Below are 13,036 nucleotides of genomic sequence, written 5' to 3'. Positions count from 1 at the left end.
TGGTTAGACTGTAAACTCTCCTTCCAGACTCACATTAAGCATCTCCAATCCAAAATTAAATTTAGAATTGGCTTCCTATATCGCAACAAAGCATCCTTCACTCATGCTGCCAAACATACCCTCGTAAAACTGACCACACTACCGATCCTCAACTTCGGTGATGTCATCTATAAAATAGCCTCCAACACTCTACTCAACAAACTGGATGCAGCCTTCTTACGGCGGCTCGGGTGCGGGACGTGGACCCCGCTCCACCTCAGTCTTGGCCCACTTCGGTGGCGCCTTTGGAGCGGCGACCCTCGCGGACCTTTCAGCGGACCAAAAATCAGTTAACCACCTAACCAAGGATCTAAACTTAACCTTGTGTAATAACCTAGATGCAGTCTCATCTCTAAAAACAAAAAACAACTGTCACAAGAAATGAGATATTTTAAACTCTATCAAAACATAAATGCTATCTCTAGGTCCCAAGAAAGAAAGATCTGCTGTTTGATCTGACAATTAATCTTGAATAAAAATGTGAAGGACCTCTGTGTTACTCTGGACCCTGATCTCCCTTTTTACAAGCGCATAACAAATATTTAATGGGTAGCTATTTTCCATTTTCATAATCACAAAGTCTTCTGCAGAAAAGCTCATCCATGCTTTTGCCACTTCTAGATTAGAGTACAGCAATGCTCTGCTCTACTCTTTGGCTACCCGGATAAAGCACTAAATAAACTTCAGTTAATGCTAAATACGGCTTCTAGAATCTTGACTAGAACCCAAACTTTTGATCATATTACTCATATTCCAGTGCTTGCCTCTACACTGGTTTCCTGTCAAGGCTAGGACTGATTTGAAGATTTTACTGCTAACCTAAAAAGCATCACATGGACTTGCTCCTACCTATCTCTCCGATTTGATCCTGCCGTACATACCTACATGTACGCTATGGTTGCAAGACGCAAGCCTCCTTATTGTTCCTAGAATTTCAAAGCAAACAGCTGGAGGCAGGGCTTTCTCCTATAGAGCTACATTTTTATGGAATGGTCTGCCTATCCATGTGAGAGACACAGACTAGGTCTCGACCTTGAAGTCTTTACTGAAGACTCATCTCTTCAGTAGGTCCTATGTTTGAGTGTAGTCTGGCCCAGGGGTGTGAAGGTTAAAGGCAAGGCACTGGAGTATCAACCCGCCCTTGATGTCTCTGTCTGGCTGGCTCCCCTCTCTCCACTGAGATTCTTTGCATCTGACCCTATTACGGGTGTCACTGGCTTACTAGTGCTCTCCCATGCCCTCCTTAGGAGCGGTGCTTCCCTTCCTGACAGGCTTTTTTCGCTACTCAATTTGAGTGGGTTTAGTCACTGACGTGATCCTCCTGTCCGATTTTGCACCCCCTTGGGCTCTTGCTGTGGGGGAGATCTTCCTGGGCTATACTCAACCTTGTCATGGGGTAGTAGGTTAGTTGATATCCCTTCGATGGTGTGGGAGCGTTGCTTTGGGAAAGTGAGTGGGGTTATATCCTGCCTAGTTGGCCCTGTCCGGGGATATCGTCGTCGGACAGGGCCATAGTTACTATGTCTGTGATATGTGGTTGTCCCACCTAGCTATCTTAATTAAGATGAATGCACTAACTGTACATTGCTCTGGATAAGATCATCTGCTAAATGACTAAAATGTCAATGTAAAACGGGTGTGTGAATACTTATGTAAATTAGATATTTATTTAATTTGAAATGCATTTGCAAAAAGGTCTATAAACATGCTTTCACTTTGTTATTATGGGGTATTTTGTGTAGATGGTGATTTAAAAAAAATGTTTTATTCCTTTTGAATTCACGCTGTAGGACAACAAAATGTGTAATAAGTCTAGGGGTATGAATACTTTTTGAAGGTACTGTAGGCCTAACCATACATAATAAACATCATTGCGTTACATTCCAGTCAAAAAGCTTGGCTGAGGCAGCAGCATCACGTGGTGGCTTCTCAATCTCTTCTGGCTCCCCCATTTCAATCTCATTCTCGTCTTCACTAAGTAGTACGTAAAACAAGGAGCCATGACTGGAAGGGAATTGTGTAGCTATTGTGTAGTTATCAATCGGCTTTTCAATCTACATTTTGAGAAAACATGTAAAATGATTTCATATTTAATAAATAACTATCTCTACTTTGTTCAAATGTGTTTGTGTCTGCCTATTCGACACACGATGGCGGCATTTAGCAACTGCCCTGTGCCATGATGAAATTAGGGGAAAGAAGAAGCGAGGAAGGGAAAATAAGGAAAGGGGGCAGTAAATTATAAACTAAACGAGGCGGGGGTGTAAGTGAAGGCTTTATTTATATTGTCCTGAAATAAAGTGATTAATGTCAGCGCAGTGCCATGTTTGGTTGCCACCAGATCAACCCAACCCCTCTTCCATGCCCTACCTCCACATAGTGTCCCGAGTATCGAACGATCTTCCCAAATTTAACCCCTCCTTGGCGTAGGACGGAGTCACTGCCAAAGTTTTTTCTACGGAGAAAGGGAACCGTTAAGGAAAGCGAATCCAGGCTGTCCCTCACGAGATGGTACTTATGACCGAACAACCGGACAGAGATCTAACTCCGTTATCTACGCCAGAACAAGTTGTAAAGTCTGTCAAACCGGCCAGAAAAGATCCGAGGGGGATCCAATCGACGTAAGTTTGTATGTTTTCAGTTCAGCACAGCGCAGGGCCGGGGGCCTAGTAAGCTTGCAAGTTAGCCAACTTTGCTAGCTATGTAACCACTTTTGTTGTTGATGCATAGCTAGCTAACGTTAGCTAGTTAAGTCCTTTCTTTCCCAAGCTCTCTCGATAAAGTTTGCGTTTAATTTGGAAGCAACCTCACACGAAGTGATATGTTGTGTATTTTTTATGCAGTTATTTATATAACGCTAACGTTAGCAAGCGAATAGTGTTTTCAACTTTAAAGACATGGAATTGGAGAATTAAAGTTGACCTCGTCCCAATGGATTTTCCTTCATTGTTTGTCTACCTAGTTAGATACGTTTTGCAAATGCACAATCAAGGTTATTTGTCGTCATTCTGATGGGATAACGTTATTTGACCCGTGGCACTGTTTGGTCTTAAAAAACGTGTAACACTCAGCCAGTTAAGTACGTCCAATCAGTTCATTGCGCCAATTCTGTTGCAAAACGTTTTTTTTAAACAAAAATAGTTTACTCCAAATAGAAAACGTTTTGCAATGATAACGAGAGTTTCTATTGGACAAATTCAGGTAGTTCCCTCGCACTTTTGTACTGTTTTCTCTGGGGTGTATTCATAACGGTTAAGAACTAAACCGAAGCGAACAGCGCAAACGAAACGGGGAGGGACCTACCTGAATTTGTCCAACAGAAACGCTTGTTTGTGTTTTCCATTTGCAATAAACGGTTTATGTTGCAAAACGTATTTGCAACCGAATCAGCATAATGATTACACATCTGTTTGCTTCCATTTGATTCTTGAACAGTAAATGTTTCCATTGCAAGACGTGAGCGGGTTGCTGATGTCAACGTTGTGAACAGAGTACCCCGTGGTGGTGTGGTTATTGTATGGGCAGGCGTAAGCTACTGACAACACAAACAATTGCATTTTATCAATGGCAATTTGAATGCACAGAGATACCGTGAAGAGATCCTGAGGCCCATTGTCACGCCATTAATCCGCTGCCATCACCTCATGTTCCAGCATGATAATGCACGGCCTTATGTCGCAAGGATCTGTACACAATTCCTGGAAGCTGAAAATGTCCCAGTTCTTCTATGGCCTGCATACTCATCAGACATGTCACCAATTGAGCATGTTTGGGATGCTCTGGATCGTCGTATATGACAGAGTGTTCCAGTTCCCGCCAATATCCAGCAACTTCGCACAGCCATTGAAGAGGAGTGGGGCTACAGTCCACAATCAACAGCCGGATCAACTCTATGAGCTGTAAATCAGTACAGTCTTTGTAATTGATGCATGTTGCACTTTATATTTTTGTTCAGTGTAGCTTGCTAGCTAAGGTTGACCGCAGTGATAATGGTTGATTGCATTTTAATGTATGTTTTTCAAAGGTTAATAAAGATTGTATGACTATAGTAACTAAAGTTGACTGCGATTTCCAAAAACTACAGGCTACATTGGTAAATGTGCAATATCAATGCTCAGCCAGATTTGATCCTCTTTTTGAAAGAGTTTGAATGGGGATTTTGTTAAATGATTTCCCAATGATAGGTAGCTAGTTGAATCAATGTCCATGTTTATAAAGAAGGAAAACCTCTTGTACTGACTGTTGTCCCACATCAAAAGGTGCCGGATCTTTGTATTACTTCTGCCCTGCTGTTTTCAACCCCATCATTTGAGGCTAAACGTTTTAATAATATATCTCTACAGGTCTGAATGGAGAAACAACACGAGTTTAGCTAGCTACAACATATCATGTTTGACTGTCACACTACTGTGTCCAGGTCGGAGGCAGCGAATGGAGGAGAGGACAAGCCCAGGAGGAGTGCCAGTGGGAGGTCTGCTGGGGACACTCAGGTGTCAATGGACACTGAGTCAGACCTCTCAGAGAGCAGGAAGAAACCACCCCTCATGAAGTGAGACTTACAGATACCATAAATCATGTATTATGTGAATATGTGGGAAAATGGTCAACTGTCTGCTCTAGCACACAGGGTGCACATGTTTTGTTTTAGCCCAGCACTGACATATTTGATTAAACTAATCTCCAAGCCCCTTCTTAGTTTAGTGTCTGTAGATCAAGTGAGTTTGTGCTGGTCCAGAACAAAATGTGCACCACCTGTGGATACCCTAGGGATGGAGAAACCATGCTTTAGCCATTGTTGTCATACCAATTTGTTGTGATACCATACATGTGAGGTTTTGGAACATGGATATATCCACTTCTTTTTAAAAGTTTGGGGTGACTTAAGAAATTTCCTTGTTTTTGAAAGAAAAGCTATTTCTTTTTGTCCATTAAAATAACATCAAATTGATCAGAAATGTAGACATGGTTAATGTTCTAAATTACCATTGTTGGTGGAAACGGCAGATTTTAAATGGGAAATCTACGTAGGTGTACAGAGGCCCATTATCAGCAACCATCACTCCTGTGTTCAAATGGCACGTTGTGTTAGCTAATCCAAGTTTATCATTTTAAAAGGCTAATTGATCATTAGACAATGGGTGTCTGTACACCTATGTAGATATTCCATTAAATATCAGCCGTTTCCAGCTACAATAGTAATTTACAACATTAACAATGTCTATGCTGTATTTCTGATCAATTTGATGTTATTTTAATTGAAAAATGTGCTTTTCTTTCAAAAACAAGGGACATTTCTAAGTGACCCCAAACTTTTGAAAGGTAGTGTAGATTACCAACTCTCTAATGCTTGACCACATTCGATGGCACTAGAACACCGTTTTATGTTATTGATTAATACATCAGACTGCACTGTCTGGGGCTGTTGTGTGATTCACACCTGGGTCAAGTTCATTAGGCACAAATCAGGAGAAACTGTTTTGAAACAGGAGGTTCTTCTTTTGCTTGACTAATAAGAAAAGCCCATTTGTTTTCCATTTCAAAACATTTTGGCCTGTTTTGTGACCTACAAAGCTTGGCTGAGTATTGTGTTGACGAACCTTGATGTTGCTGTATAAACAACACACTTTACATAACCATGCTGCAAGGGATGTGGCTGGCTGTCCTCATGGGAGTTGCTTGTCTTTTTGACTGCTGTAGATCTAGGGAAAACAATATTTAATTTCAATGGGAGTCAAAGTGGATGTGTCATTGACAGTAAGAACTTAGCCAAGTCAACTTGTTTTGGACTATTCTATTGAAGTTGTCTGTCTACATTATTGTTTTTGTACCAATCACTTGCAATATTGGTTGCTACTGTGCTTGTGTGTTAATCTTGTCCCCTTTTTCAGATTTAAGGCTGTGGAGCTGCCTTCCCCGATGCAAACTCCAAGTGACGGTGAAACTAAGTTTGAAGGAAGAAAAAAATCCCAGTCCAGCCAGGTCTGTTTATACTGTATATCAGGCCACCCACACAATCACATTTTCCATTGGTCTCCACAATGTGTGTATGTTTGTTTGGAATTAGCATAATGGCTGAGCAGCTGACTTGCAAAACTAGAGTTTTGTGAGTAAAGTATCTTGTTAAAGGTGCAATATGCAGAACTCACTCTGCCATTTCCTGGTTGAAAACATTCTAATAGTGCGCCAAATTTCAGTTTGTGACAAAACAAGCAGTCATTGTGTAGAGAATCATTGTACCATCTAAACCGCTGTGAAATATATTTTCCATAACCAAAAGTATTGTATTTTCAGCTGTGAAACTGAAAGTAAAAGATCCAAAAAACTAAACTTAAAACATGGGAAGCATAGAAATAGTGCACACAGCCTTGCTTTCAATAAGAATGACAGATCTCTAACTTAAATTTCTATGTGAATTTGGTCGAGTTGCCCAAAAGTTACATTGTAGCTTTAAGTCTACACAACCCTAATGATCTTTAAATGGATGCTTGTATTTGACATTACTTAGTTGCACATGCACCTCAATATCAATATGTTTGGTCATTTGGAAAGGGAGGTAAAGAAAGTAATACATTTCAAAAGGTCACATTTATCAACATTTATTGTCTTCTCTTGCAGATATCCAAGACAAATGCCCAGTACCATAAAATATTCAAAGAAATCAGCAAGGATGAGTTACTGAAACAAAGTAAGTGGCGTAGTCTTCAATTTAAATGAAAGTTAAAAAGCCATAGGGTGACTTTCTCCATTTTTATACACAAGATTTGCATTATTCTTTCACTTGAAAATAAGCCACAGAGTCTTGTCATTTGTGCAGAATAGATATTGCCTGACATCCTCTGCTATGTCTCTTCTCAGGTTACACCTGTGCACTGCAGAAAGACATGCTGTATCAGGGCAAAATGTTTGTGTCTGATAACTGGATATGTTTCCACTCCAAAGTCTTCGGCAGAGATACTAAGGTACAGTATAACAATGGAATACTATAGTCATTACTCCTCCAGTCTAGATTTAATTACATTGTTGTTCCTGATAACTGCAAGCCCCAGTTTAGTACACACACTGATTACAATTCTGAGATGTTACATTCATCAGGAGTTGACTTTCCTACTAATGAACTGAAGGTTGTAGACCAGGAGTTGTGTTTCACTGACTTAATGTCAACAGATTTGCTATAAATGTTTTTAATAATAGTTTTTGACTTTTTCTCCTTGGTAGTACTTTGCCTGGTCTCTCTAGGAAAAGAGGTTCAAACAAGACAATCACTGAAATATAGTTGAAGTGAAATAATGTTTGCTTTCCCTTTCCCAGATTGCTATTCCTGTACTCTCTGTGACTCTTATCAAGAAGACAAAAACTGCCATTTTGGTTCCAAATGCACTCGTTATCACATCCACAAACAAGCGGGTATGACCAGTTTTATTTGTAGATATTCGATTGTCAAGTTTGGTCTTAATTAAAAACACTTTTTTTTATTATTGTCATATATGTTTTCCAGCATGTATTTGCATCATTCCTATCCCGAGATACAACCTATAAACTTCTGAAATCCGTGTGCGTCCATCTGGATGTAAGTTCTTCCTCCTTGTCCTCTTTTCTTTAATGCATTGTTGTGACATTTTACATAGTCTTATTTTGTGTTGTATTACAGATTACATTAGCACTGAGGTTAAACATGTTCTTTCTGTTGTCATAATACTGTCTTATACTGCAACAGGGACTTTTCCATAGGGCTGTGATGATACCAGTATCAAAGTTTATTTTTGCCACAGAAAAAAATAAACACGAAACAGACCAAACTCTTTGGTCCTTTACCAACTTCCTCTATGTAAAATATTGTGTGGGAAATAAATACATGTGACTAGATGATGTTTGTTTACAACATTAGGGTTGTTTTCCTAAAGAAATTGAATACGCTTTTTGTTTCCTTGCCACGGTACTAATAAGTATTGCGATACTGGTATCGTCCCGGCCTTACTTTTCAAGTCTTAACTCATTGAACACCATTGTAGGGGGACAATACAGGGAGCAGCCTCATTACTTCCTCTGCTGAGAATAGCTTCATAGCCGATTGTCCCTCCTCACTTCCTCTGGTCAGTACTAAGACAGTTGCCTTTTTCCCAACTCTTCTTTTTATATGACCATACAGTAAAGGGTGTGTGTGTGTGTGTGTGTGTGTGTGTGTGTGTGTGTGTGTGTAATGTAATGGTTCTACTGTATCCTCTGTGTCTGGACAAAGTTTAATTTATATTCAATAATGTTTTCAATGGGATCATCTGTATGGACAAAATGAACGTAAATATTCTGTGTGTAGGATTTCTCTGGAGACTTCTCAGACCTGGATGGGGTTGTGTGCCAGAGGAGGCAAGACATGCTGGAGACCAGCAGCTCAGGCTCCCAGACCCCAGACTATGAGAAAATGACGGGTGGGTTCTCCCTTTATGATGGCAGGGGAGTCCAACCCCCCCTTGTGAAAAACAAGACAATCATCATACACAATAGACAGACAGATGCAATATCATAGAGACAGAAATAAACCCTGAGAGATGGTGATTAGACACTTTATACCCTTCCATGAGTGGAGAGAAAGGAATTGCCCCTGAGTATGGAGTCTTATCTATACAGCTTAGAAAAGAGCAGTACTCTCACAGCTTCTAATAACCTAATAGATTAGTTATTACTGAGTCATGAGTTGGACTGGGAGGTGCAATCAGAGGCTTTCAGTTAGTTCAGCTTCTCTGCCCAGACACAGCAGTCGCCAAACTTCTACTGTACAGGCTCACTTTTTATTGTAGTCCGTAGGCTTGAGTTCAGTTGTATTTGAACAGACATGGTTTACTTTTTACATGTTGATACAGTCATGATTTTATGGTTTGTTTAAGAAAATCTTTTTTTTTAAGTAATTGGGATTAGTTGGCTGTAGACAAATCGGTCTTAGTACATACATCAATGAGAGAGCTGTATCTCCTTTCACCTGTTGACTGCATATGCTTATTGGAAGGCTGAGTATAACACAGATGGTTCGGTGAACCACGTGCACATGAAGAGTAATCTTGCCTGAGACCTGAAGACTCATCTTAGCTCCCCGAGCGAATGCCTTGGCTTTAGCTCAGTGGGCTAACATGGTTTAGTTTGCGCTCAGGCGACCCGGCCTTGATACCAATTAACAAGACCACATCTGATAATGTTGGTAGTTAGGCATGTTGAATTGAAAGGAAATTAGTTCAAATATTTAACGACCAGTGGTATTCAGAGAGCAATCTGTGTTTTGTTTTTGCAGAGTTCCCCAGCATCCCAGACACGTTCCTGAGCGCGGTGAAGAACGTAGAGGTGGCGGTGCACGCAGACATCCACCTCCAGACCCCCAACCAAAAACACGGAGCCGCTCACCAGAACGGTGAGGCCTCCTTATGCATGAGCGTGGTGCAATGGAAACAGCAAGACTCTGTTAAATACTTCTGCATTCTCTCTCCCTGGTTTCCTAAGGGTTGGCTTCTATCATTTTCCAGAGGGAATGGAATCTGAAAAGTAGAACAGATTGTAATATAAACATTAAGAGAAGGATAAGATCTTAAAGATGTAGTTCTGCAAGTGTTAATTAATATTTGTTTAGCTTTGTCTTTTTGGATTTAAGTCCGGCCCTCCGTGTTGCTGACCTGTGCACTAATCCTGTCTTATCTTTAGGGCCGACCAAGCCTGCCCAGGGTGTTGTACACAAAGTGAAATCGCTACAGCCAGTGTCGTTGAACACCCTTCTACTCGTCTATTTGTTCCTGTGAGTATCCTCTCATTATGAGTCATAAGGGGGTGTCGAGGCCATCTAACAAGTTTTGTAGCTAATCTAATAATTTCACTTGTCGCCAGGCATGTCAAAACAAGTTAAGTGAACTGGGTGTTTTGTCCTGCCTTGGGTGTTAACTTGGTTGTGGAATTGTGACAGTTTGTCATGTAGGAGATGATTCAACAATGGGAGTTGAATTGGAAATACTTGTTTCTTATTGAAAGCCAATGGGTTCCTGTAGATTCCAGCCCTCATCGGGGTGCGTGACGTGTTTGTGTTGTCTTTGCAGAGTTAGTGTCCTTGTCTTGTCTTCGTGTTACATGGCCTTCAAGATTATGGCTCTTGAGAAGCGGCTGAACTCGTTGAGTTCCGTGGGGGAGTATGCACACAACGAGTAAGAGCTGCCACTAAACACTCACAACAGCTTTGTCTGAGATAACTAATTCCTATTGATGCTCTGTTAACAGATTAACAATTGCAATACAATGAGAATCCAGTCCTAGTATCTGTGGTATACAGTAGATAGTGTTATAATGAATGATAAACCTGAAATTTGACATTACAAACTGTTGGAAAACCCGAAGAATGACTGGGTCAGTCAAGAAACTGTAATTCTTTATCATGTTATAAATAGGTGTAATATGCATGTTTTGATGTAATTTTTCCAAACATTTCCTGACTTTTCCATAGAAAATTGTAAACCCACTTGTTAAAAATCCATACAATTTAAATGTTAATTTCTTTAGGTGTTCAATTTAAAGGCTATTTTACAATACGTACATGTATTCTAACGATGGGATACAGTAAAATGGCCCTTTTGCATTTGTGGTCTTTCATTTGCATCTTGCTATAGGAATGAGCTGAAACTGAATACACCTGAATTCATACGACGGCTAATTCGGAGCATATTTTGTTTCAGAAACGTTGTGCATCACAGATCGCAGGTCGACTTCAATGCCGAAATCTATGGGGAGCTGTCTACAAACCTGTTCAAGCTAGAAAAGGTTTGTCGCCTTGCCAGCGAAGACAGTGTCAATATCTGCTCACTGTTTGCTACTCCCAAAAGTTGTTTAATCTGCTTCATTAAAGTTCACTTTTTGGGAGTAGCTTATAGTTACTAGTCTAGCTTGTCCGAGTTTGCCCAGCTCCTGTGTCATGCTTGAGTGTGTGTGTGTGATACTCTTTCATTGTCACCTCGCCACTCTCCATGGAACAGCTCAAACACGCCATGCAGTCAGCTCTGTCACTGAGCTAACAACTACTCATTAAGTGGGACAATAGCTCTGCTTTCCCAATAACATATTTTGTATGAACCATTCCCCACTTGGTTACATAATGTGAGCTTGTTGGGGATTGTGAATAGGCCAATGTGGGAGTGTCTCTGCTCATCAGCCTCTCATGCATGCTATTGTTTTGCGGTGTGTTTTTATTAATTCAGTGCATGTTTTAACCTGTCAAAAATCCTACCAAATCAGATTCAGAGAAATCTCCGTAAGCTACTTGAAGAGACCTGACTTAAGGACCCGTTGGTCGCCTCGCTGGACGGAAGTGGCGCCTTCATAAAACGCTGGTGAAAACACTGCAGATCTGATCGGCAATCTGTTACCAAATAACAGACTGCCACTTTGGAAAAGAGACCATTTCTTAATTGTGCAATAGCAGTATCTTCCTTCTCTTTCTACTCAGGACAAAACCCATTATTTTGTGTCTGATAGCATGCCAGTGTAATCAAGACATTTCAGCAACTGTAGCTAGTTTGGGCTTGAATCCTAACTTGAAACTCACGCGCTTAATAACGCAGAATTCTGCTTTTAGGGGCAATCTGCAGTTGCTACATACATTTTTGGACTGAATTAACGATATTCCTCAAGAATCAATGGGTACATAACTTATAAGTGCTTCATGAGCTTAGTTCAACTGTCGTACCCCACTAGAACCCAAAATATAACCTGGTTTTACTCCAATATTTGAAAACAAAGTTAATGTAAACAAACACTATATAGCCTTTAAACATGGTTAAAATTATGACTGACATCATTGGTGGTCAGTCTTTGCATCCATAGCTTTGTCTATTAATTTGAGTGGTTACATTTCCCCAGCCCCATGTGTTTCTTTACCGAAGCCGGGGTGGGAAAATGCATTGTTTCAACTGCTGATTGCCACATTAAATCATGCCTCGATGTCAATGGGAGATTTCTGTGGAAATTTGAGTTAAGTGTTCAGGTTTCAAGGTATAGGATACAAACCGTAGCAAAGAGGAGCCATAAGCTTTAGCCTATGTAGTACTGTACCTGAGAAGCTTTTCAATATTAATGGGATGTTTTCAGGTATGAGTAGGTCCCAAGGACCAATGGTTTTCTATTAACATTTCAAAAATGGTCAGTCTTGTAATGCCTACTGTTCATGTGCCCATTTTGTTACAGGTATGAATTGCCAATAAAATATTTATAGTTCTTGCTTCATTTTTTTTTGTCTCAAATTGTCATCCAACATGCCTAAATGCTGTTTTCAACCACTCAGTAAATAGGCTCCATGTTTCTCAATTTTCATTAAGCACTGAATGGATTCACACAATGTATAACTGAAGTGAATGCCATCTAAAAGATGTGACAAGTCTATGGCTTCTACTGCATCATGGATGTGTATATAGTTAAAGGAACATGACCCTCTCACCTTGTCTGACAGTGCGGTCCAACACTGGTCCACTACTTTGAGTAAGATTTGCATTCAGGTAAAACAGAGCATGAATTTGAGTGCCCCATTCAGCCTCGTACCACAGAACAGACTGCTCTTTCAGTGCGTTTTGCCATTGTCAAGTGAATTAATTATTTGCATTCACTTTGAGTGTTCATCATACATAAAGATTACACTGTTGATATATTTGTCATGCTTTTCACATCTGAACATAATATCTGCATTTTATTCTAATGAATAATTTAGAATAAAATATATTTTGCTAGTAGTGGCAGCTACTAGCCTATTATAGAGCCTCAATTGATGTCTTGTCAATCATTATAAACTCACCTATTCGGAGGTATGCTGTAAACATGAAAATTATGATAAAACTAAATTATGCACAACTAACCTATATAATTTGTCCAAGTGCCTATATTTTCATTATTTTAAATGTAGTCATATTAATTTATTAGCAATGGAATATCGTTAGGAGGCACCCCCTTTACATTTGGCCTGTCTGTCAACCCATGTTAAGGCTGCACA

General features: G+C 40.1%; 1 protein-coding gene across 1 annotated transcript; it reads left to right on the top strand.

The window, feature by feature from the left end:
* Positions 1 to 2,161: 2,161 nt before the first annotated feature.
* gramd2b (GRAM domain containing 2B) lies at positions 2,162 to 12,279 on the top strand. Its single transcript, XM_020458077.2, has 14 exons — positions 2,162 to 2,660; positions 4,457 to 4,588; positions 5,928 to 6,018; positions 6,655 to 6,724; positions 6,895 to 6,998; positions 7,348 to 7,443; positions 7,535 to 7,606; positions 8,049 to 8,129; positions 8,351 to 8,462; positions 9,317 to 9,433; positions 9,721 to 9,811; positions 10,107 to 10,211; positions 10,737 to 10,821; positions 11,293 to 12,279. The coding sequence occupies exons 1-14, from the start codon at positions 2,548 to 2,550 to the stop codon at positions 11,329 to 11,331; spliced, it is 1,308 nt and encodes a 435-aa protein (XP_020313666.1). The 5' UTR covers positions 2,162 to 2,547; the 3' UTR covers positions 11,332 to 12,279.
* Positions 12,280 to 13,036: the final 757 nt, after the last annotated feature.

This window comes from Oncorhynchus kisutch, linkage group LG23 (genome assembly GCF_002021735.2).
Source record: "Oncorhynchus kisutch isolate 150728-3 linkage group LG23, Okis_V2, whole genome shotgun sequence".
In the NCBI taxonomy this organism is placed as follows: domain Eukaryota; kingdom Metazoa; phylum Chordata; class Actinopteri; order Salmoniformes; family Salmonidae; genus Oncorhynchus; species Oncorhynchus kisutch.
Note: the sequence above shows the minus strand (reverse complement) of the source record. Positions and strands in the feature narration are given on the sequence as shown.